The following is a 27288-nucleotide window of genomic DNA, read 5'->3' on the forward strand; positions in this document are numbered from 1 at the left end:
GCCTCCCGGGTTCCCGCCATTCTCCTGCCTCAGCCTCCCGAGTAGCTGGGACTACAGGCACCGCCACCGCGCCCGGCTAGTTTTTTTCTATTTTTTTAATAGAGACGGGGTTTCACCGTGTTAGCCAGGCTGGTCTCGATCTCCTGACCTCGTGATCCGCCCGTCTCGGCCTCCCAAAGTGCTGGGATTACAGGCTTGAGCCACCACGCCCGGCCCAAATAGATTAAATTCTTAAATCGAAAGTAAGAAGTTGGCATATTGTATAAAAACATGATCTAACCATATGTTGTCTACAAGAGACATATTTTAGATTCAACCACAGAAAAAGGTTAGCAGTAAAAGGATATAAAAGACATACTGTATAAACAATAACAAAAAGAAAGCTGAAATGGCTATATGAAATTCAGAAGAATGATTTTCTTTCTTTTCAGCTTTTAAGTTCTGGGGTACACGTGCAGGATGTGCAGGTTTCTAACCCAGGTAAACGGGTAAACGTGTGCCATGGTGGTTTGTTGCACCGATCAATCCCTCACCCAGATATTAAGCCCAGCATCCATTAGCTATTCTTCCTGATGCTGTACCTCCCTTCTCCCCTCCTGACAGGTCCCAATGTCTGTTGTTCCCTGCCATGTGTCCATGTGTTCTCATCATTTAGTTCCCACTTATAAGTGAAAACATGTGGTATTTGGTTTTCTGTTCCAGCATCAGTTTGCTGAGGATAACAATTTCCAGCTCTATCCGTGTCCCTGCAAAGGACATGATCTCATTCCTTTTTATGGCTGCATAAAATTCCATGATGTATATGTACCACATTTTCTTTATCCATTCTATCACTGATGGGCATTTGGGTTGATTCCATGTCTTTGCTATTGTGAACAGTGCTCCAATGAACATAAGCATGTATGTGTCTTTATAATAGAATCATTTATATTTATTTATACCCAGTATATGCAGTAATGGGATTGCTGAATCAAATGGTACCCAGTAATGGGACTGTTGAATCAAATGGTATGTCTGGTTCTAGATCTTTGAGGAGTTGCCACACTGTCTTCCACAGTGGTTGAACTAATTTACATTCTCATCCACTATGTAAAGCATTCCTTTTTCTCTGCATCCTCGCTAGCATCTGTTGTTTCTTGACTTTTTAATAATCACCATTCTGACTGGTATGTGATGGCAATCTCATTGTGGTTTTGATTTGCATTTCTCTACTAATCAGTGATGTTGAGGTTTTTTTTCATATGTTTGTGGGCCACATGAATATTTTATTTTGAGAAATGTCTGTTCATGTCCTTTGCCCACATTTTAATGGGGTTGTTTTTTTTCCTGAAAATTTGTTTAAGTTTCTAGTAGACTCTGGATATTAGATATTTGCTGGATGAATAGAGTGAAAACATTTTCTCCCATTCTGTAGGTTTTCTGTTCACACTGATGATAGTTTCTTTTGCTGTGCAGCAGCTCTTTAATTAGATCCTATTTGTCAATTTTTGCTTTTGGTGCTATTACTTTCAGTGCTTTCATCATGAAATCTCTGCTCATGTCTATGCCATGAAAGTTATTGCCTGGATTTTCTTCTAGAATGTTTACAGTTTTGGGTTTTACATGTAAGTCTTTAGTCCATCTTGAGTTAATTTTTGTATAAGGTATAAGGAAGGGGTCCAGTTTCAATTTGTTGCATATAGATAGCCAGTTCTCCAAGCAGCATTTGTTAAATAGGGAATCCTCTCCCCATAGCTTGTTTTTGCCAGGTTTGTCAAAGATCAGATGGTTGTAGATGTGTGGTCTTAATTCTGAGTTCTCCATTATGTGCCATTGGTCTATGTGTCTGTTTCTGTACCAGTACCATGCTCTTTGGGTTACTGTAGCCTTGCACTATAGTTTGAAGTTGGGTAGCATGATGCCTCCAATTTTGTGCTCTTTGTTTAGGACTATCTTGGCTATTTGACCTACTTTGGGTTATATACTAATTTTAAAATAGTTCCTTCTAATTTTGTGAAGAATGCCAATGGTGGTTTAATGGGAATAGCATTAAATCCATAAATTACTTTGGTCAGTATGGCCATTTTTACAATACTGAGTCCTCCTATCCATGAGCATGGAATGTTTTTCCATTTCTTTGTGTCCGCTCTGATTTCTTTGAGCAGTAGTTTGTAGTTCTCCTTGAAGAGTTCCTTCACTTCCCTTGTTAACTGTATTCCTCTGTGCTTTATTCTCTTTGCGACAATTGTGAATGGAAGTTCATTCATAACTTGGCTCTCTATTTGCCAGATGTTAGTATATAGGATTGCTAGCAATTTTTGCACTAGGATTTTGTATCTTGAGATTGCTGACATTGCTTATCAGCTTAAGGAGATTTTGTGCTGAGAAAATGGAGTTTTCTAGATATAGAATCATGTCTGCTGCAAACAAAGATAATTTGAATTCCTCTCTTCCTATCTGAATATGCTTTCTTTCTTTCTCTTGCCTGATTACCCTGGACAGAAGACAGAATTGTTATTAGAGACAAAACAGGACATTTTATAATGACAAATGAGTCAACCAATCAAGAATATATAAAAACTATAAACATCTCTGCATGTAAAAACAGAGCCCTGAAATGTGTGAAGCAAAAGCTAAAATAATTGAAAAGTAGACCATTTTACAATAATAGTTGCAGACTCTAATACTCTACCTTCAAAAATAAATATATAGAACTATTAGATAAAAGATCAGCAAGAAAATAGAAAACTTGAGCAATTCTATAAACCAACTAGACCTAACAGATACATAAGGCACACTTACTCTATCCAACAACAAAAGAATATATATGATTCTAAAGCACACACAGAACATTCTCCAAGAAAGAGAATATTTTAGGTCATAAAACAAATCTCAATACATTTAAGAGCAGACAAATCATACAAGTATGTTCTCCAGAAATAATAGAATGATTTAAATTAATAACAGAATTAAATTAGAAAAATTCACAAATACGTAGAATTAAATAACAGTCTCCTAAATAACCAATAGGCTAAAGAATAAATTGCAAGAGATGTTAGAAAATACTTTAAATACATGAAAATAAAAATACAACATATAAAAATGGATGGGATGCTGTTATCTTCAGTGCTTATTAAGAAATGTATAGGTATAAATGCCTAAATTTAAACAAGGAAAGATCTAAACATTAATAATAAGAAGCTAAAAGAAGAGCAAACTAAACCCAAAGCAAGCAGAGGAGGAAAATAATAAGTATTAGAGAAGAAATAAATAAAATAGGAAATAGAAAAACAACAAAAAAATTAAGAAACAAAAGTTCATGGAAATATCAATAAAACTGACAATCTTTTCACTAGATGAACCAAGAAAAAATAAAATTAAATACTCAATTTACTAAAATGAAGAGTGAACAAGGGTCAGAATTTCTAACCTTACATAAATAAAAACAATTACAAGGGAATACTATGAAAAATTTTATGCTACCAAATTAGATAACCTAGATGAGATGGACAAATTTCTAGAAAGACACAAACTACCAAAACCAATTGAAGAAGAAATAAAAAATCCAAATAGATTGTAACAAGTAAAGAGAATAAATTGGTAATCAAAAATCTTTCCACAAATGCTCCAGCACGAAAGGCTTACTAGTAAATTATATGAAACATTTAAATGATTAACACTAATACTTCACAAACTCTTATAAAAAACAAAGAGGAGGAAACACTTCCCAACTCATTCTATAAGGCAACTACTACCTTAATAAACCAAAACCAGACAAAGACATCACAAAAAAAGCAAACAACAGACCAACATATCTGATGAATATACATCGAGCAACACATTTAAAAAATTTTTCACCATGGTCAAGTGGAATTTATCCTAGGAATGCAAAATTGGCTCCACATATAAAAATCAATCAATACAGACACCATATTGATCAAGTAAAGAAAAACCACACGACCATGACAATAGATGCAAAAAAAGATATGACAAGGTCTTAACACTCTCTTATAATAAAAGAAACACTCAGCATACTAATAATAGAAGGAAACATGCTCTGCTTGATAAATAGCATATATAAAAAATTTACAGCTAATATCATACCTAATGGTAAAAGACTGAAAAAGATTCCCCTAATAGGAAAAAGACAAAGCTATCTGTCACCACTTCTAGTCAACATTGCACTGGAGTTTCTCTCAGACAATTAGGCAAGGAAATAAAATAAAAAGCACCCAGAATGAAAACAAAAGGAAAATTATCTCTATTTGTAGATGACATGATCTTATATAGAAGATCCTGATAAACCACCAAAAAATAAATTAATTAAAAACTATTAGAGCTAATAAGTTGGTAAGTTTATAGGATATAAAATCAATATACAAAAACCAGTTTCATTTCTATACACTGGCAAGGAACAATATAAAATAAAATTAAGAAAAAATCTCATTTAATGTTGCCTCAAAAACAATAAAAGACTTAGGAATAACTGTAATAAATAAAAAGCAAGATTTGTACAACAAAAATTTAAAAAATACGTTGTTGAAAGAAATCAAAGAAGACCTAAGTAAACAGAAAGACATGATGCATGATAGGTTGGAAGACTTAATATTGTTAAGATGACAATAGTTACCAAATTTATCTACCAATTCAATGCAATTCCTCTCAAAATTCTAACGACCATTTTTGCAGAAATTTGGAAATTAATACTAAAATACATATGGAAATGGAATAAACACAGAATAGACAAAAAATCCTGAAAGAAAATAACAAAATTATAGGAATTACTCTTCCCTAGTAACTTCCTTTCAAACTACAGTACACGGCTGCAGTAATCAAGAAGGTAGTGTGGTACTGGCATAAGTATAGGCAGAAAGATCAATGCAATCGCATTGAAAGTTCAAAAGTAAAACAGTACATCCATGAATTTTGACTGTGTTAAGATAATTCAGTGAGGAAAGTATAGAGTTTTCAATATATGGTGCTCAGACAACCAGATAGGTACATTCAAAAGTAGATACCTCATACCATATTAAAAATTAACTAAAGATGGATTAAAGACCTAAGTATAAGATATAAAGATATAAACTGTTAGAAGGAACTATAGGTATAAGTCTATGACCTTGGATTAGGCAATGGTTTCTTAGATACAACACCTAAAACAAGAGCAGCCATATAAAGAAGTAAATAAAGAAGTAAGTACATAGATAGATGATTGAGAGAGAGAGAGAGAGAGAGAGAGAGATGGATGATGAGTAGACAGATAATTAAATTTGACTTTATCAAAATTACACAGGCTAGGACAGTAGGGGCAAGTGGCATTAATGGAAGATAGATTCTTAATTTTGGGCATGATTTAAAGGAAAACAATGAAAATAGGGGTAAGAATAAAAAAAAATTAAACATATAAATGAAAAACTAGAGGAACTGGAACCATGTAAAAGAGAAAAAAGAAAACCCAGGGATTTTCCCCTATATCATACCATTAATTAGTGTTTAAGGAGAATCCAGGTCTCTAGATGACTTTTAGAATTGTTCGTCTTTACCCAGTAAAAGGGAGATTTTACTCAGTGCAAACGTTCATTATTAGCAAGAATAGACAATCAAGAAAATATAAACCTTTCTTCCCCTAAAAACTTTGAAAATTAGTGTACTCATTTTATATTGCTTCCATAACAAATTACTACACACCCCGTGGCTTAAAACAACACAAATGTATTATATCACAGCTTCTATAGGTCAAAAGTCCAGGCATGGTGTGGCTTAGCTGGTTCTTTTCTTAGATGCACAAAAGGCTGAAACAGAAGTGTAGGTTGGCTGTGCTACCTTCTGAAGGCCCTGAGGATGAATATGCTTTCAAGTTCATTCAAGTGGTTGGCAGAATTCAATTCCATGCAGCCTTAAGACTGAGATCCCTGCATCTTTGCTGGCTGTTAACCAGTGATCATTCTCCACTTTTAGTGGTCCCTGTATTACTTTCTTGTGATCCTCTTTCTTCATTTCCAAAGCCAGCAATACAGGTCAAGTCCTCAAACTTCAAATCTCTCTAATCTTCCCTTCTGCTTCAGCTCTCCTGCCTTCCACTTCTGCTTTTAAGGGCTCATGTGATTACACTGAGCCCACTTGAACAGTCGAAGATAATCTTGTGATTTTGAGGTCAGTTGATTAGTAACCCATTTACGAAATCTCTTCACACAAGTGCCCAGATTAACGTCTGATTGAACAACCAGAGGATAGGAAATTGGGGTGGGGTGGGGAGGCGCAAATTTTATAATCTGCCTGCCACAATTAGGTAGACAATAATTTGATTCTCTTTTTCCATTTGCAATATACCAAGGTATTGATCAAAATCTGTAAAGCCTAAAGTAGTTTGAGTCTCTGTAAGCTTCCTAGACTAATTCACTTGTAAGATACTTAAAAACAAATTACTGTTCCTCATACTTCCCAGAGTTCATACGTATGTAATTGACATGTATTGGGTATGTTCCAACCAATTTCATTAGTAAAGTATCATGGTCACACTCATTTGACAGAATCTCATTCAAATGACCCTCAGATCATGGTTCAAAATATGTATCTTTTGAAATTTGTAATATTTTAATTTTAATATACTATTATGGGATTTTTATGTATTTCTATTGAGCATGATTTTTCTTCAATTGTGTCTAAATTAATTTGAAGAATATATCCATCTATAAATTCAACAAATAATCAAGCCACCTGCCTATAAAAATAAAAATTGTCAAACGAAAAGCAAATGATGCATAGAAAAATATTTCTATTTTTCAATAGAGAAATTAGAGAATATATGATTTTTAGCTCTCATCAGTACTCTAAGATATTTGACAGCTTGACTATTAATATTATATTGCAAAATTTCATTGATATGGTATCAGTTAATTCAAAAAAGTATCTAAGTTGTCAAGTATGACATATAACTCTGAATTTGAAATAAGTGGAAAAATAGAACAAATATATTATCCAATACACAAAAGATGTCAAGATTGTTGAGGGACTATGAAAATCTCATATAGTTCACCCATTTCAAATTCATGTACACACACAAACAGACATCAAGGACCTTGGCAATACTAACTTAACAATGAAAGAATTTGTGCAAGAAACTAAAGCTCTCTGGAAAATACTGCTTGAGGCAGAAGGAATCCTTAAGCACCAAATATGCATGCCCTGGAAATTCCTTACACTATTCCTCAACCACTGCTATTATATCCATCAATGTCCCTCATTTCTGCTGCCTGGTTGGACAGTGGCAGAAATACAACTGTCAACTGTGAAGCAGTTTGGGTATAGGAGGAAAAAGGCGGCAAGGAAACAGTTCAGGTGAGCAAAATCAGTAACCTGTGGATGACATAATTCTTGACATTCACAACATACACTTTTAGCCTATCTTCTTTATTTCCAGTCATTTCTAGTCATAGTAGACTTCTATGTCATCGCCTGAGCACAGCAACTATCTCCACCTCGTCCTTACGTGGTTCTTTCCATTTGAAATATCATTTCTCTCATCTCTCCATCCATTGAAATACTACTCATGTTTCAACTATTTTCTCAAATGCTCTTTCGCTTTCTGGAGTCAGAATTTGTCTCTAGTCTCAGAGAAATTTATTCAAACCCATATTTTGTATCTTGTTCTTTGTCCCAATAAGTAATTGTTTTATTCCCAAACATGTATCTCAAAGACATCACAAACACCTTGATATATAGCCTGTAACTTAATACAGGTTGAGTATCTCTTACCTAAAATGCTTGGGACCAGAAGTGTTTTGGATTTCAGATTTTTTCAGATTTTGGAATATTTGCACATACATTACAGATGGGACACAAGTCTAAATATAAAATTCATTTATGTTTAATATACACCTTATTCACATAACCTGAAGGTAATTTTGTACAATGTTTTAAAATAATTTTGTGCATAAAACAAGTCTCTGCACATTAAACCATCAGAAACCAAAGGTGTCAGGTATGGAATTTTCCACTTGTGGCATCATATTGGCACTCAAAAAGTTTCCAATTTGGGAGCATTTTGGATTTCAGATTTTTGGATAAGGGATGATAAACCTGTAGTCTTTATTATCTTAACAACATTATCATGATGTCTTACACTGGAATTAATAAAAGCTTTTGCATTGAAATTAATAATAATAATCAGCATATATAAATCTAACAACATAAATATACATATGTAATAACTTTTATTTTAATAATTTTACCTTTAAAATAACTTTTATTTTAATAATTTTACCTTTAAAATAACTTTTATTTTAATAATTTTACCTTTAAAATAACACAACTACCATACTAAAAATGGGGTAAGCGGTCTGGTGTGGTGGGTCATGCCTGTAATTCCAGCACTTCGGGAGGCCAAAGTGGGCAGATCACTTGAGGTCTGGAGTTCAAGACCAGTCTGGCCAAAATGGTGAAACCCCATCTCTAATAAAAAATACAAGGATTAGCCGGGCATGGTGGCACATGCCTATAATCCCAGCTACTCAAGAGGCTGAGGCAGGAGAATAGCTTGAATCCAGGAGGGGGAAGTTGCAGTGAGACGAGAGCATGCCACTGCACTTCAGTCTGAGTGACAGAGTGAGACTCTGTTTTAAAAAAAAAAAAAAAAGGGGGGGTAAACGAAAAAAAGACACTGTAATTCCATTTCGTTAACACATTTTGTTTGTACTCTCAGTACAAGTAAGCACTAAACATATTTATTTTAAAGAAACAGGACTATTATAACAAAATTTCCCCCTTAATTGAAAGTTCAGATACATGTTTAAATAATAGCATAATAAAACTGATTCTGATACAGAAACAAAGTTTGCTTCACTTATGTTTGTTATAAATGTGAACACTGGGCACTAAAATTAAGATTATAATGTATCTGTGTTCTTAGAGGAAGAATTATATTCTTTATTCATTTATGTCCAATATCGAATAGTGTCAGACATAAAATGCTCAATTAATGTTTATTGTGAACAGACCCAGGGGCAGCAAACTATAACCCACAGACAAATCCATCTGCCACCTAATTTTGCATATCCTACAGTTAAGAAGCATTTTTACATGTTTAAACCATTGAACAATTCAAAAAAATAATTTAAACATGTAAAAATGATATTAATTATACATTTCGATGTTCATAAACAAAAGGTTAACATAACACAGCCATGCTTAATCTTTACGTATTGTGTATGTATGACTATTTTTATAGAGTAGATGGCAGAGTCGAGTTTTTGGGATATGGACCATATGGCCCAAAAAGTCAAAAATATTTACTATCAGCCCTTTCAATGAAAAGCGTGCAGATGCCTGGAATAGATGAGTTGTTCAATGGAAATTTCTCAGATTACAAACAACATAGATGCTCCCAAACAACATCTGCAAAGCACATACATCGTATCCTTGTCACATTGTGAGCTTTTAAATGCATACGTGCAGACAAGAAAACGGTTGCTAGTTGCTTTTTTCTAACTCTTAATATATAATCATAAGTATGTGTAAATGGTTTATGTCTCTATCACCAGATTGCAAGTTCACCAGGGACAAGAGCTGAATTCTTGTTCACTTTTATATCTTCAGGTCCTGGAAGAGCATGTGGAGCAATGCAGATGTTCAGTAAAGAGTTTTCAAAGTAAATATAGAAAGGAATGAAAGGACATTAAATTTTCACTGATTTAAAAATAAACAGATATTCAGACCATAGAGGCTGCAGAAACATAATCTAGAGAGTGAGAATGTGGGATTCTTGTCTCCCTGTTTGGTCTTTTACAATTTCTTCTTAATAAAAGAACCCAACTCAACCTGTATGTAGCAGAGCCTACCTATTACTTAGGAGTGGATTATGGCTCAGTTTCCCTTCAGAAAGGGCAACATAGAGCAGCTTAGGGGATGCTGGTGTTCACTCAGTTGGGAAACTCAGTGATTGACATAATGACTACCGTAGAAAAACAAGAAAAATCTATAAGCTGGGACCACAAGAGTACTTCAAGATAAAGAGAGGAGGCATTATTTTTAAGGGATAGGGAACTTAGGTGAAGGGATCACAGCAAATTCCATTCTGTCAGGCTTTGGCATAGGGTCGGGCTGCAGCTGCAGGTGGAATGCAAGGCTAAAACTCTGAGAGAAGGGCTGCTCTCTCCTTGGCCTGAGGAACTAGGAAGGGAAACCTGGAATAGCCAGGTATGACCAAAAAAAGAGAAATTTTATAAAGAAGAGAGCCAGAAAAAAATAATAAAAAGAGTGCCCCAATGTTCTATGAATAATCTCTGTCCAAGTCTCTGGGCAAAACAGAAACCTGTATGTGCAGGGAGCCCTTCTAGCAGCTAAGCCTAGAGGAATTGAATTGATATTTGGACTGCTGCCCAGAGCAGAAAAAAATTTTTCATTTGAGGCTAGACCTGGTGACTCATGCCTGTAATCCCAGCACTTGGGGATGCTGAGGCGGGATCACCTGAGGTCAGGAGTTCAAGACCAGCCTGGTCAACATGGAGAACCTCATCTCTACTAAAAGTATAAAAATTAGCCAGGAGTGGTGGCGCATGCCTGTAATCCCAGCTACTCGGGAGACTGATGCAGGAGAATTGCTTGAACCTGAGAGGCAGAGGCTGTAGTGAGCTGAGATCATGCCACTGAACTCCAGCTTAGGTAACAGAGCAAGACTCTGTCTCCAAAAAAAAAAAGAAAAAAAAAAAAGTTTGTCATTTGAGTCTATGCAACTTAATCACTTGCTTAAACAAATTATCACCATGCCTCAAAAAAAATACAACACATCCCAGAGCCTCCATTCACACATGCAGGATAAAACTCAAAATTATATGACAAAGAACTAGGATGACATAATCATACATGGGAAAATGTAATCAGCAGCAGGTAAATCTGAGATGATGCACGCAAGGATTTTAAAACTCCCAACATAATTATGCATAATGAAGTAAGGGAAAATATTCTTATCATGAATGAAAAGGTAACGGAGAAATTTTTATTTTAACTAAAACAACCAATTAAAATTTTTGGAACTGAAAAATAAGAGTGCAGGCAATCCCTGACTTATAATGGTTCCACTTAAGATTTTTCTGCTTTATGATGGTGCAAAAGTGATATATATTCGGAGAGACATAACCACTCTATTTTTCACTTTCAGTACAATATGCAATAAATTACACGAGGTATTCAATATTTACTGTGAAATAGGCTTTGTGTTAGATGATTTGATCCAAATATAGGCTAACGTATACGTTCTCGGCAAGTTTAAGGTAGGCTAGGCTTAGCTATGATTCTCAGCAGGTTAGGTATATTAAATGCATTTTCAATTTATGATGGATTTATTGAGATATAACCCTATTATAATTTGAGAAGCATCTGTAGTTGATTTCTTTTTTAATCACTGCATAGGATTATCAGTAGAATGAAGATAACAAAGGAAAAAATCACAGAACTTGAGGATGTATCAATTGCAATTATGCACTCTGAAAAACAGAAAACAAAATCAAAATATATGGTGAAGCCTCATCTAACAGCCTGTTACACTTACAGATGATTGTAATACAAAAAGGAAATGAAAGAGAGAATGGGTCAGAACTATTTGAATAAACAAGAGCAAAATACTTCGATAGCATACATTTCAGATTCAAGAAGCTTAGTTAACATAAGTACGATAAAATTTAAAATGCTTATGCTGAAATCCAACAATAAAGACCAAATTTTGAAAACATCAAAACAACAGATATATTACACACAGAAAAAAATGAAATTGTGGATATCACATTAGAAACTAGGTGAAGACAACAAAATAATGTCTTTAAAGTACTAAAAGAAAAAAAAGACCATGAAAAACTATATATTCAGCAGGAATACATTTCAAGAATGACGGCAAAATAAAAACATTTCGAGGAGGAAAAACTAACATAATTTATCCTTAACAGAACTGCACTACAAGAAATACTAAAGGAGTTTCTTCAAGGTGAAGAGAAATGATACCAGAAACAAATTCAGATAGTTAGAAGAAATAAAGACTGCTGCAAATAATAAATAAGCTAAAAGAATATCTTCTTCTTCATTCATTTTAATGCTGTCTAAAGCAATATTATAACATTGATTTGTAGGGTTTATAATATGTAGAGATTATAGACACAATATATGTGAACACTGTAGAACAAAATAAAAATATCAGATGCTATTTCATAGTGTACATGTTTCATAATATATGAATTTTAGATCTAACAATGGATCAGAATAACAAAAGCTCTAATATCCTCATTTAAAACTGATTGTAAATGCCCAAATTAGAAAATAATAATTTGTGGCATAATGGGAAATATTTTTTCAGATAAATTGTTTTTTAATCTTTGATAGACTTAAAGTGAATTATACATTAAAAAACCCCTTTATCATCTTTAATATCAGCTGAGCTCCAGAATTACTTAAAACTTTCATATTTGTATTCCCATCTTTAAAAGTAGTTTTACCATCCTTACAAAGATGTATTTGATTTTGTTGTAGTACTATTTTATCTAAATGCAATGTTACATTGTTTTAAAAATTAGTACTACATTTTAACCATTCTTTCCCTGAGCTTTACTAGATTTCAAATATCGACAACAGAGATATTTTTAATGTTCTAATTGATTCTCAAACTTGCCACTCAAGGCATTGATTGTATAATGAAAAATATAATTTTGGAGCACTGGCAAATCATTTCAAGAGTAAGTTAATCAAAAATTTGGTTAATACTTATGAAATAAGAATTTTTCAGTAAAGACAGGATTCAGACCATTTTTCTATAAATATTTTCCAACAGCTAATATCTACAGCCAGAACACTTGCTTACTTAAAATTATTGCTAGAGAATACTTACATGTTAACATTTAATTGTATTAGTAAGAGATGCATGACTATTACCAAAGTTACCAGCCTTCAATTAGTTATGCAGGCAATATTTTGTCTCTTTTTCCTATGCAGCTTGCAGTATTATTATCTTTGTTTTACAGATGAGGAAACTGAGACTACAAAACTAGAGGATTGGCAAGGCTGGAATTCAAACCCATCTAGTCTGATTCCAGAGATTTTAAGTCAACCCAGATGATATCGTTCTGTGGCATCTGCCTATACAACACCTCAGTTTTGATGTGGATTGCCCCCATTTTATCTCTTGACTAGGCAATCAAAAATATGCATGAAAAAAAAATAAGGGAAAATGGCAGATAGGAAAGAGAGAGAGAAGAAAATTGGGAAGCACAGTGTCTTCTGAAGTTATTTAACTCCGCAGTAAGGAGGTAAGCAAGAGGCATTCAGTAAGAGCCATCAACAAACAAAAGCCTAGAGTAAATAAATATGTGCTGTGAAAACCCTTCTGAGTAAAAGAAAGAAACAGAGGAGAGGTACTAAAGGAGAGACATATGGAATCAGCCATCTGTAAGACTGCAATGGCCGTTAGGTTGGGAACAAGATTCAATATCACCATCTAACATAACTAAATCTGTAATAAAAGTTTCCCATATTGCAGTTAGTGCTTGTTACTATTTGTGAGGCTGGTCCCTTTTTGGTAATAAAACTGGCTGATTCCTAAAAATTGTTAGGAATTCTAAACAAAAATAATTTTTGACATTAAAGCCAAACAAATTAAGAAACTCCATCTTATCAATGTAGAGGTAAAATTAGCAACACCAAAATTATTCAGAAATGGACTAAACATCTACTTTTTTGAGTGCTAGGTCTTCTATAATAAGCTCTATCCACAATTTCTCATGTAGTTCTTAACCATCCTAAAAATTGAGCATCATTATTTCCTCTCTTAAAGTTGTGAAAAATGAGGTTCAAAAATTAAGATTTTACAGCTAGGGAAGGACAGACCAGGGAGTCTAATCCACATGTGTAATAGTTATGAAAACTTTGCCAAACTAACATCAAATGCCTGAATATTTGCTTGTTTCAAATTACCTCTAGGGTAATAACCATATTTTAACATTAATTGAATTTATTTGAGGGAAGTATCACTTATAAAAATAACTAGCTTTTAGTTGTGCCAGGAAATGTGTTCCTTCTTTTCCTAGCATGTGTAAAGCCATCAGATGACGGCAGGCATGGAGTCCATTTTTGCTCTCTAGTACATCTTAAACACCCAGTACCTGATGTTGAATGAATGGAGTTCATTAGTTAATAAATGAAAAAATTTCTGGCTCACTCCAGAGCTACCTCAAAGTCTACAGAGCAGTTCAGCAGAGCTTTCCAGTCAACTTGATTTAACAAGTGGTACTAGACAGAGCTGAAACCAGTCCAGCCAAAATAAAAGAAATTTGTCAAATTAAGCTGTGTATATTGTCCCAAAGCTAAAACCAGTCCAGCCAAAATAAAAGACATTTGACTGTCTAATTAATCTAGGTATATTTTCCCATTTACATTTTACAATTTCCATAAAGAGTAAGAAAAACTGGAAAATTCCAGTTATCTAAATAGGCCCATTGGAATCCCAGGAACCCAATTATGAGAATCCGATGTGACATTTTAAAATCATAAATATTTTGAAACTGGTTAAAGAATGTATAAAATTGGGCATGTTAACTACTAATATGGTTAGATTCTACTCTAATATAGTTAGATTCTACTCCCCTAATTAAATATTTGGGGGGAAAGGAAGAAACAGAGGTGGAAAAGAATGAAGAAGGAAGGGAGGGAAGGAAGGAAACGAGGAAGGGAGAGAGGTGAGAAAATAAATTTAAAGCATTTACCAGACACATCACCATTGTGATCATAAAACGGAGGTGATAGACTGTTCATCCCATTTCTCTTTGTCCAACGAGGTTGCAGACTCTGATCTTCAGTCATGTTACATAGACCATCCTCAAAATCACATCTTTCATAATTCAAGCCTAATGAGAGAGAAGAGAAATTGTTTTTCACAACTGTGTTTGGCTTTTTAAAAAATAATAGCAGAAAAATAAAGTTTAGCAACAAATGACAAATGTAAGTTAACATAAGAATTATTCCTTACAAATCTAAGTCTACTTTATTAATGCAAAACTTTTCATGCATCCAATATTCTAGTAAGTTACCACAACAAAAAACAGTGTGTTCAAATAGAAAGAATGCCACACGACACAGGGTCAGAAGACTGAGGACCTAATCCTGATTTTGATTCTTACTGAGTGTCTTAGCTTAACTATTCAAACATAGCAAGCCATTCCTTTACTTGCAAAATCAGAACAATAACATCCTGTCCTGTGTCTCTCAAGCAATTACTATGAAGATCTATAATACAATACAAATAAAAATGCAGTTGGCCCTCCGTGTCTATGAATTCCTCATCTGTGGATTCAATCAATGGCAGATCAAAAATATTCAGGAAAAAAATGCATCTGTACTGAACACATACAGATTTTTTCTTGTTATTTCCTAAAGAATACAGTATATCAACTATTTACATAGTGTTAATATTTACATTGTCTGAGGTATTATAAATTGTCTAGAGATGATTTAAAGTATACAGGAAGATATGCATAGGTTATATGCAAATACTACATCATTTTATATCACAGACTTGTTATCCATGGAGAGCAAGAGACCATTGGACTTTATAACTCTTAGGTACCATAACATATAAGGAATTATTATTAAGGTTACATCTTAAAACTCAACTTCCATCTTCCATGCAGGCATATCAGAATTTCAGGTTTTGGCAGATCAAATCACAGAGACCCCGCTGATGAAAACTCAACCATCAGTGGCCAAGACATACTCCTGAAATTACGTACAGCACCTCATCATTGAATCTCAGTGTTTGAAGAAAGTTTAGTGTTTTAAATCACAACAAAGACATTTCTGAGGCTTTCTCTGGGTGATCTAAGAGGCTAGGGAGAAACAGAAGAATTCAAGCATGTGGTTGTTCCCAATACCTACCCATGTAGGGCTTTATTCTATTATCCAACGTCTAAGAATGTCACATTCTAAAAATAGATGATCTCAACCACAAATCGCCCCTCCCCAGGTTGTGGTCCTCAGCAACTGTAAAGATGGTCCTTTTGAGGTAGGAGAATAGCAGGACTTGTTTTATGGTCTCAACCCTGCTGACCAAAATAGGATCTGGTCGAGTCAGGATAAAGTGAAGAAGCTGGCAGAAACCAGCAGATGGCTACAGAAACAATCCCTAGCTGCTCTCATTGCTCACTAGCATAAGACACTCCTACCAGTGCCATGACAGTTTGCAAATGCCATGGCAATGACCCAAAGTTACCACTCCCTTTCTAGAGATTTTTTTTTTTTTTTTTTGAGGCAGAGTCCCGCTCTGTCACCCAGGCTGGAGGGCAGTGGCGCGATCTAGGCTCACTGCAAGCTCTGCCTCCCGGATTCATGCCATTCTCCTGCCTCAGCCTCCCGAGTAGCTGGGACTACAGGCTCCCACCACCACGCCCGGCTAATTTTTTGTATTTTTAGTAGAGACGGGATTTCACCATGTTAGCCAGGATGGTCTCAATCTCCTGACCTCGTGATCCACCCACCTCGGCCTCCCAAAGTGCTGGGATTACAGGCTTGAGCCACCGCGCCCGGCCTCTAGAGATTTCTAAGTAGCCTGCCCCTCAATTTGCATTAACCTACTCCTTGATTTGCATGTAAGTAACAATGGGTATAACTACAGTTGCCAACACCCCACAAGCATGGCTCCAGGTGTACTACCTATGAGTTGGCCCTACTCCACATGAAGCAACTACAATTCAATAAAAGACTGATGTTTACCACCACCAGCTTATCTGTGAATTTTTTTTTTTTTTTCAGACGAAGTCTCATTCTGTCACCCAGGCTAGAGTGCAGTGGTGCAATCTCAGCTCGCTGCGACCTCCACCTCCTGGGTTCAAGTGATTCTCCTACCTCAGCCTCCAGAGTAGCTGGGATTACAGGTATGTGCTGCAATGCACAGCTAATTTTCTTTTGTTTTGTTTTTGTATTTTTAGTAGAGATGAGGTTTCACCACGTTGGCCAACCTGGTCTCCAACTCCTGACTTCAAGTGTTCCACCCATCTTGGCCTCCCAAAGTGCTGGGATTCCAGGCATGAGTCACCATGCCCGGCCTGAATTTTTTTTTTTTAATTTCCACAATTCACGTGTAATACTCTTGTTGTAGCCAATATATGTTATATAATGATTTGTTTTCCTTTCCCCTTCTTTTAACCTTCAGTGTAGAATAACATATTCCACAGTAGTAAAAAGGAGCAAAGGATATTCTCCCAATTTCTTTAATCCTCTTTTCAGCTTGATTCAGAGTTGCCTAACAAAACAGCTGTGTAAAGTTATAAGATTACTACAGTGAGCTTGGAGAAAGTAGAAAGAACAAACTTTAAAAAACAGTGGAGATTTTATACTTCCTGTTCCATCACCAGAGCCACTTGGCTTTGAGATTTCAACAGTCTTTTTTTTTTTCATTACTTGAACAAAACTGTTGCAGAACGTGGCTTTGAATTGCTTTGAACTTGAACTCTGCATCTGCACAGAAGCAGGCCTTGAGCATGATTTTAATAATTGTTGAACAATTAACTATATATCCAAAGCGCTGCCCTATGACTCTGAAACTTCTTTAAGTGAATTCTTTCCTGAGTGAATCCAAGAACCCTCCCAGGCTAAGCCTTAATTTCAGCACTCACCTGCATATCTGCATCACTCTGACAAGTTCCTTCACTTCCTGACTAGTGCTGGAGCAAACATGCTGGTTAATAGTTAAATAGTGCTTGGCAACCCAGTCAAAAGAACATAATTTTCATTTCATCCTATCACAAAACAATTACCTCAATAAAGTGCAGCAATGAGGAATCTTATTATTACAGAATACCACTGGCTGGCAAAATATTTCAAAATAAGGGACCTAGGAGCAAAATCCACAAAACAGGCCACTGGTAATGAGGCTTGTATATCTGTGGGTTCAGCATCTGTGGATTCAGCCAATCACATGCCATGAAGCCTGCTTCCTCACCATGGCCTATTTCATTAATTTTACTCCTAGATCCCTTATTTTTAAAAAATTTGCCCATCAGCTGTATTGTATAATAATAAGAAGAATCCTCATTGCTACAATTTATTGAGGTAATTATTCTGTGCTGGGATTCCACTTGAAGTAACTTATTTCTTATGAAGCAAGAAGAAAGCCTCATGAAGCAAGCCTGTTCTTCCATTTTAAAGATGAGAAAACTCAGATGATGTCTTACAGACATTAAGTAACTTGCTCAAGATAGACCAGCTAGTGGGTGCTAATGTCAAGAACAGAACACAAGTTTTTGTACTCCAGAACCATAGCTCTTAAAGCTCTCCTCTGAGGCATAATTATTAATCCACTGTCCCATTTTTATTACTGAACTAGAATTAAAGCTCTATCAGAGCTCCTAGTCGGCCTAAGGAAACTAGTATTTCCAGATAGAGTTGATGTCATTCTCTTCAAAAGCAAAGAAATTCTATTAGTCTATGAATCATACTATGATTAAATACACAATTTCTATAAGGCCTTGGACATACTTAGGATAGCTGGAATATCCAGATTATTACCTTATAGACTCCTAATTATCCAGGGAATCTGATTGAACAAAAAAAGGAACTAAATTATATAGTCACTTGTATATGTGTTTGTGTGTATGTGAGATTCAATTAGCTATGCATGTATTGACATAGTATGTATCTATTTTCAAGTTTCTTTTAGTTCTCAACAATTTTTACAATGAACTGATTATAAAATAGTCTAAATTATTTTATCACCATATTTCAACAATTATGTGTATGAAAGGTACACACATTCTCACACAGGTGGTCAAACATTTTTTAAATACCAAGAAATTTTCCTGCAAAAAAATTACTTAGTTGATGTCTGTTTGCAATGTTCTTTGTTTTTTTAATACACAACATAATGATAATTTTTGAATGTAAGAACCAGAAAAAAATAGCTAAATAAAACATTTTTTCATCGAAATAGTCTCAACAGGGGTTCTTTTTGCTATAAAATGAATCCAATGGGCACAGGTTTTCAATTAATTTTTACCAAAAAAAGCAATTCTGAACATCTAATAACTGCCAGATGACTCAAAAATACATCAGGAAAATTTTCTAAATACTCATTTTCCCCAGTAGAGAACTGCACATTTTAAACAATTTGAATACTTTTCCTTGAATTGTAGCTGGTTTACCTTTTAACTTCATATGCCACACAATCGCATTCAAGTCTGAAACTATCTGCTGTAATAAAATCTGTCACCATGTAGATGACAGCCATCACTAAATAGTGTGAAGTAATAACGCCACAGTTGGACCATATAATGAACAATTAGGAGTGCTATACGGGAACTTATCAGTAGAATCCAAGTTTCTGGACTTTTTGAACTTGTGCAATGTATCACTTTGTTTTCAATTTTATAATCCCAAAGGTCAGATGTACTGCAGTCAAAGAGGGAGGATTGGAAGGTTGCTTGGAAGCCACAATTATCTCCTGAGTTGGGTTCCACACTGTCAGATTCTCTCATTAAAGAACCACTAAAGAATTCCTCCTAGTTTTGATCTTTAACACGATAATGGAAAGAAAAATATTAAATAATATGCCAAAGCGACAGTCAGCTTGGTGCATGCTTTTGAAAAAATGGGAATGAATAGGATAAAGTTTCCATTGTAGTAATGGTGAAGAAACTCAGATAATCCAGAACTCAGGATTAACTCTGGAAAGTATGGTCTGGGTAAAGCATCACAACGTAATGTTCTTAGAAGACAGAACACAATGTAAGAATTATGAAAAATCTAGCAAAACTATGAAAAATCTAGCAAGGGAAGAGATGAGATAGAAACCACACTTATTTCAAAATCTTCCCTGGGTCAATATTAATAATGTACATTTCTCCTCCTCCTACAGGTTCTATGAGGCACAGTTGCAGTCTTCCCATCAGAGTCCTACTCTTTTTTTTATTATTATGGTAAAATATACATTACATAAAATTTACCATGTTAACCTTTTTTTTTCTTTTTTAGACAGGGTCTTGCTCTGTCACCTAGGCTGGAGTGTGATGGTGCGATCGTGGCTCATTGCAGCCTTGATCTCCCCAGGCTCAAGTGATACTCCCATCTCAGCCTCCCAAGTAGCTGGAACTACAGGTGCACACCACCACACCTGGCTAATTTTTTGCATTTTGTAGAGATGGAGTTTTGCCATGTTGCTCAGGCTGATCTCAAACTCCTGGGTTCAAGCAATCCACCAGTCTTGGCCTCCCAAGGTGTTGGAATTACAGGCATGAGCCACGATGCCTGGCCCATTTTAACAATTTTTAAGTGCAGAGTTCTGTGGTATTCACTATATTCACATTGTTAAGCAACCATCACCATCATCTATCCCCAGAAGTCATTCCATCTTGCAAAACTGAAACTTCGTACCCATTAAACACCACCTTTCCATTTCTCCCTACTCAACCCCTGGCAACCACAATTCTACCTTCTGTCTCTATGAATTAGAGTATTGTAGGTAACTCATATAAGAGGAATCATACAGCGGATGTTTTTGTGTGTGTGTTGCTTGTTTCACTTAGCATAATGTCTTCAAGGTTAATCCATGTTGTAGCACATAAAATGTTGTTTATCCATTCATCTATCAATGGACACTTGTGTGGTTTTCAGCTTTGGGCTATTGTAAATAACGCTACTGTGAACATGGGTGTACAAATACCTATTCAATTCCCTGCTTTGGTTTCTTTGGGGTATATATCAAGAATTGAAATTGCTATATCATATGGAAATTCTATTTCTAATGTTTTGAGGAATTGTCATCTGTTTTCCAAAGTGGCTAAAACGTTTTACATTCCCAACAGAAAAGCACAAGTGTTCCAATTTCTGCAAATCTTCATATATACATTATTTTCTAGGAGATTTTTTGGATGGTTATAATAGCCATCACAATGGGTGTGAAGTGGTATCTCATTGTGGTTATTTGTATTTCCCTAATGATGAACAATGTTGACTATCTTTTCATGTGCTTATTGGACATTTATATATCTTTTTTGAGAAATGTCTATTTAAGGTCTTTATTCATTTTTTAATTAGGTTTTTTGTTTTTTGTCGTTGTTGAGTTGTAGTTCTTTTTACATTCTGATATTAATCTGTTATCAGATGTATGATTTGCAAATATTTTCTACTACTCCGTGGATTGCCTTTTCACTCTCTTGATACTGTCCTTTGATGAATATAAGTTTTTAATTTCGATGAAGTCAGTGTATCTGTTTTCTTTTGTTGCCTGTGCTGTTGGTGCCATATTGAATATATCTTTACCACATCTAATATTATTAAGCTTGTCTCCTATGTTACTAGGTTTTACAGTTTTAGCTCTTATATTTAGGTCTTCAATCCATTTTGAGGTACTTAGTTGTATATGGTATAAGGTAAGGGTCCAACTCTAATTATTTTGCTTGTGGCTACCCAATTTTCCCACCACCTTTGTTGAAAAGACCATTCTTTCCCCATTGGTCTTGGGTCCCTTCTCAAAACTCACTTGACCATATATTTGAAGGTTTATTTCTGGGCTCTCTACTCTATTCCATGGTCTAGATGTCTGTCTTTATGTCAATACCACACTTAGGTACTGTAGCTTTTTAGTAAGGTTTGAAATCAGGAACTGTTAGACCTCTTTCTTCTTTTCCCAGGTTTTTGTTTTTGTTTTTGAGGTCCCTTGAGATTTCACATGAATTTTAGGATAAATTTTACTACTTTTGGCTGGGCGCGGTGGCTCAAGCCTGTAATCCCAGCACTTTGGGAGGCCGAGATGGGCAGATCACAAGGTCAGGAGATCGAGACCATCCTGCCTAACACAGTGAAACCCCCGTCTCTACTAAAAAATACAAAAAACTAGCCAGACGAGGCGGCGGGCGCCTGTAATCCCAGCTACTGCACTCCAGCCCAGGCAACAGAGCAAGACTCTGTCTCAAAAAAAAAAAAAAAAAAAAAAAAAAATTTACTACTTTTACAAAAGAGAAATTATTGAAATTTTGACTGAGATTGCACTGAATCTGTAGATTGCTTTGGGTAATACTGAAATCTTAATAATATTAAATCTTCCAATCTATGGACACAGAACATCTTTTCCATTTATATCTTTGTAAATGTCTTTCAACAATGACATAGTTTTCAATATAAAAGATTTTTGTCTCTTTAGTTTATTCCTCAGTATTTTATTCTTCTTGACGCTATTGTAAATGAAATTGGTTTATTCATTTCAGACTGTTCGTTAGTGTACTAAAATGCAACTGAGTTTTGTGTGTTTGTTTTGTATCCTGCAACTTTGCTGAGATTTTTAACTAGCTCTGTTTTTTTTTTTATAAATAGAATCTACATTTAAGATCATGTTGTCTATGAATAGAGATACTTTTACTTCTTCCTTTCCAATTTAAATGCCTTTAAATTTTTCTTGCCTGATTACACTGTCTGAAACTTTCAAAACTATGCTGAATAGAAGTGATAAAAATGGCCATTCCTGTCTTGTTCCTGATCTTAAAGGAAAAGCTTTCAGTCTTTCACCATCAAGTGTGATGTTAGCTGTGGGTTTCTCATATATGGCTTTTATTATGTTGAGGTGGTCTCCTTCTTTTCCAAGTTTATGAGTGTGTTTTATCCCTTTTTGAGGAAAGCTATGTGATATAATTTGGATGTGTGACCCCTCCAAATCTCATGTTGAAATGTGATCCCCAGTTTTAGAGGTGGAGCCTGGCAGGAGGTGTTTGGGTCATGGAGGTGGATCCCCTATGAATGGCTTGGTGCCCTCCCCACGGTAATGAGAGAGTTATCACTGTTAGTTAACAAGCGAGCTGGTTGTTTAAAGGAGCTTTGCACCTCCTCCTCTCCCTTGCTGCCTGTCTCACAATGTGGCACATCTGCTCCCCCATTGCCTTCTGAATGAATAGAAGGCATTGCCTGCTTCATGAATAGAAGCTTCCTTACCAGAAGTCAAGCAGATGCTGGTGTCATGCTTCTACAGCCTGCAGAGTCATGTACCAGATCAACCTTTTTGTTTTTTAATAAATTACCTAGTCTGAAAGATTCTAGAATAGCAATAGAAAATGGACTAACACACTATGTATTACATTGTCACAAAATTGTACGTACAATTCATTGTATTGTTCTGGAAAACCATTTCCTTCATTTAGATAACATACAAAAAATTTTCATAAAGAATAATTTCCCTTACTCTCAATTAATGTAAAAATTAGCGGCCAGTTCCTGAAAAGAATGAAATGAATCCAAAATATTCCAATTAAATGAAAGTAAAATGTCATACTTCTCAAGAGTAAATGTCAATGAAAGACCTACTATTTGGCTTGGTGATTTAAAAGTATTAACTAGTTTTTATCAAGGATATATTTGTTATCATTTACATTGAATTAATTTTAATATTTTCATTGACACATAAACAAGAAAAACCCTAAGTCACAAAGGTATACTATAGCGAATTAAGTGAGTACTGTTAAAGTTCACACCAGAATTATCCAATATTCCTTCAGCAGGATTCTTGTCATATATAGTTGCCTTTATCCTTAAGTCTTGAGAACATCTTTGGCAAGGATTGTGTCATCAATGGTATCCATATCAGTGAAAAAAGGATTACCAGAACATGTTTCAACTTTATTATTGCCTGATGATTCACAACCTTCAAAGGAGGTCTTCAGTGTTTGCAGGTGTCTGATGATATTTGCAGAAATATTAACAAGGTATAGCATTCACTCCAGCTTACAGCAGTATTCACTCAAGTATTAGAAGTGTCGTATAGCTGTTTACAAATAATTCTCTATTCCAGAGTAGCTATTTGGACAGAAGATGTAATGGCTTTTCAGTAGTTTCTGCAAGGATAAATACAGGGCCCTAAACAGAAAGTTTAATCTTTTGCATGGACAAATTTTTCATTAAGCTAATTCATGAACAAATGAACTCCTGTCATTTTTTCCCCAAATAGGTTTTCAATTTCTCTCAAAATAAGTAAAATTTCTTTTCCAAATTCAATCAAGCATTTCAAGACCTACCCAGTGGAAAGTCACAATTATTTCTTGGTAGTAGAGAATATTATATTCTATTCATATTTCTCTGATGGAAACTTATTTAAAAACTGTGATTCAAGGTCTTTGCCATCATAAATTTGATAGCTTTCACAACAGAATTCCAGGCTTCTCTTAGAATTCCTAGCCAAGCTTAAAGTGTCAATATGTACATGAAGAAATGATATTTATTTACAAACATTTTTGCTTACAAGCAGAAAAATGTACATGGGATGACAAGCATGGCAGGAGTTCTATCTATGCACAGATACGGGCTCAGAAGACATTTGTTTTGGAAGAAACGATTCACCATTTGATGTTGCCAGGTGTCCGAAATCTTCAAAGGGAGCTCACAAACTGAATATTCTTCTTGTGTGACATCAATTTACACACTTGAGCCACAAAATATGAGCAGACTACATTGCAAGACTGAATAGTTTTATCCAATTCCATGGTGAAAGAAAATAGTGCAACTGAATATTCCTCCATTCACTCAGTCAGTAAACCAGTACTATCACCCAGTCTATTAAATATTTATTGACTGTAAGTGCCAATCAGTCTTCTAGAAGTGGGAGAACTAGGTAAATTTCCTGATCGAATGGGGTTACTATTTTGCATTTTCATGAGCTCCTTAAAATACCAGAGAAACTGTTTGCAGCTCTGGAAGAATGGTATCATTTCATTCAGAAATACTTCTTTTTTTTTTTTTTTTATTAAAATCTCACTAAGGTACATGATCCCACCAAATTTTCCCTAATTGTTATAAGGCATCTTTTATTGGAATTGTGATAAGAAACTCTATAAGATGGGTCAAAATAAAATTCCAGTAAAGTTTTACTTTCTCCCTAGAAGAAAGAGTCACTATGCAGCCAATTTTCAGAATATGCTGAGAATACTTCCCCAGTTCAATGCTTTCATGTGTTCACAGGCTTTGGGAAGCACTGCCAGTTTTGAACATCATACCCAGAGATGAAAGAACAATCCACATTACTTATGGTTCGTCTTTTCTTTTATATTTCCATTGCCTGTTATGACACAAAACAGTCTACAACTAGGAAGCAATTATAGACACCAAAATATATTAAAGAAAATGATTTATGTTACACCACTGTATATACCAGCATCTAAGTCATAAAACAATTGACAAGAGTGAAAAGTTCCTAATGGTGTTATTTGACATAAAAAGTGTTTTATGAATACTGTTTTCAAAATAACAGAAGGAATCTAATAGACATACATCCCAAAAGAAAAAAATAAAAAAGACATACCCAGTTCAAGGTCTCTCTGAAGTCCATCCATGGGAGCAAGATTAAAATCAACTCTCTTGGAAGAAAAATAGCATTGAAGGAAGGAGAAAAGATAGCACAGAAATAAAAAGCATTGAATAAGTAATAATAAAATAGCATTGAAGGAAGGAGAAAAGATAGCATAGAAAAAATAAAAAAGCTTTAGTAGGTATGTTTAACTTAAATAAATGATACAATTCCCAATAAAGATTCATACCATTGACATATTAGTTACAAGTAAGTACTTGTAAATTTCATTTGCTATACCTTGTTCACTGGAAAATTTTCAGAATCTACATCAGTAAAAGTTTCAACAAGGAGTTCAGTGTGGTGGTGGTGGTGGTGGTGGTGGTGGTGGTGTTTGACCATAAATGTAAGGATTTATTTCTGTTTTCTTAATTCCATTGTTTACATATCCAATTGTACCATAATGCAATATTTCTTTTCCTTTTCTTTTTTTTTTTTTTTTTTTGATTTTCAACTTTTATTTTAAGTTCAGGGTCACATGTGCAGGATGTGTGAGTTTGTTACACAGGTAAACGTGTCCCGTGGTAGTTTGCTGTACAGATCATCCTATCACCTAGGTATTAAGCCTAGCATCCATTAGCTATTCTTCCTGATGCTCTCCCTCCTGATGACCCCCCCCAACCTCTGACAGGCCCCAGTGTGTGTTGTTCCCCTCCCTGTAACCATGTGATCTCATTGTTCAGGTCCCACCTATAAGTAAGAACATGCGGTATTTGGTTTTCTGTTACTGTGTTAGTTTGCTGAGGGCAGCTCCAGTTCCATCCATGTCCCTGCAAAGGACATCATCACATTCCTTTTTATGGCTGCATAGTATTCCATAGTGTATATATACACCACATTTTCTTAATCCAATCTATCACTGATGGGCATTTAGGCTGATTCCATGTCTTCACTGTTGCGAATAGTGCTGCTGCACATGACACAAGGCTGCTTTGACACTCTAGAATATTCAAGGTAGATAACTTTGTGACAAACCTTGAAATCTTAAAAATGGTGTTTTTCTTTTTTCTTCACCTTCTACTCTGTGACCTCTCTCTTGTCATTGCCTCTAGAAAAGTTAGAACCATTATAAATGAAATACAAGGAAAAATAGACTGTCCAATTTTGACTAATAATTGGTCCTTGAATAGCTAAAATGTCTGAATGACAGAGGGCATAGGCTTAACTCCATCGAATTAGAATTGGAAAACCATAATAGGAGAGTGGGAAGTCCCCATCGCGGGGAGGCCAGGCAAGGGTAAGGGATCCGAGAAGAGGGCAGGAAAGATGGGCATGACTTTGCAGAGGGTAGACTGGGGGAAGGGACCGGGGAGAGAAAAAAGAACCTGATTTCCAGAAATTACATCAAAAAGGAACTGTGTTCACCTTGTGTGATGGTTAAGCAACTTCTAGGCTGGCATCAGGGAGCAGCAGGGAAACTGAGCTCAAACCTGCAGACAAGTTATTGCCTTCAAAGAAACACCAGCACAGAGGAACCACAATGAGCTCCTCTTACCGCTGTAAGGTGATGTACATAAAACAACTGCATGGGGCAGAAGGCTCAAAACCGGAAACATCGGTGAATACTGGTGGATACACACATGCACACACACACACACACACAAAACACAAAAGAGAGCCCAGACACTGTGCTCCAAAACAAAAGAAAAAGATTGATATCCAGATGGGCAGTTGTGATGGGGAAGGAAAAGTCCCAGGCTCTGAACATGAATAGGATTGGACAATGCATGGATTTAACCCTGCTACATAAACACTTTTCTTGCTGATATTGACTGCCTTTGCTAATATAACTTTGACATATTATTTTACTAGCAAATTCTCAATTTCCTTACTCTGATTAAAAAATAACATCTGCAACAACAAAAAATAAATAAAACCTTTTTCATTAGTTTGAGGAAAAACATAGAAATGAGAAAGAAAGAAAAGGAATCCTGTTACATGGTATATATGCCTAATATTAGCTT

At 35.3% G+C, this 27288-nt stretch overlaps 1 protein-coding gene across 1 annotated transcript in view; it reads right to left on the reverse strand.

The window, feature by feature from the left end:
- MALRD1 (MAM and LDL receptor class A domain containing 1) overlaps nt 1-27288 on the reverse strand; it is a 670416-nt gene that overhangs the window by 632529 nt on the left and 10599 nt on the right. Inside the window, exon 2 of the mRNA XM_025396215.1 lies at nt 14718-14858. Coding sequence (XP_025252000.1) covers nt 14718-14858 — 141 coding nt within the window. The remainder of the gene's footprint in view (nt 1-14717; nt 14859-27288) is intronic.

The sequence above is a fragment of the Theropithecus gelada genome, chromosome 9 (genome assembly GCF_003255815.1).
Source record: "Theropithecus gelada isolate Dixy chromosome 9, Tgel_1.0, whole genome shotgun sequence".
Taxonomy (NCBI): domain Eukaryota; kingdom Metazoa; phylum Chordata; class Mammalia; order Primates; family Cercopithecidae; genus Theropithecus; species Theropithecus gelada.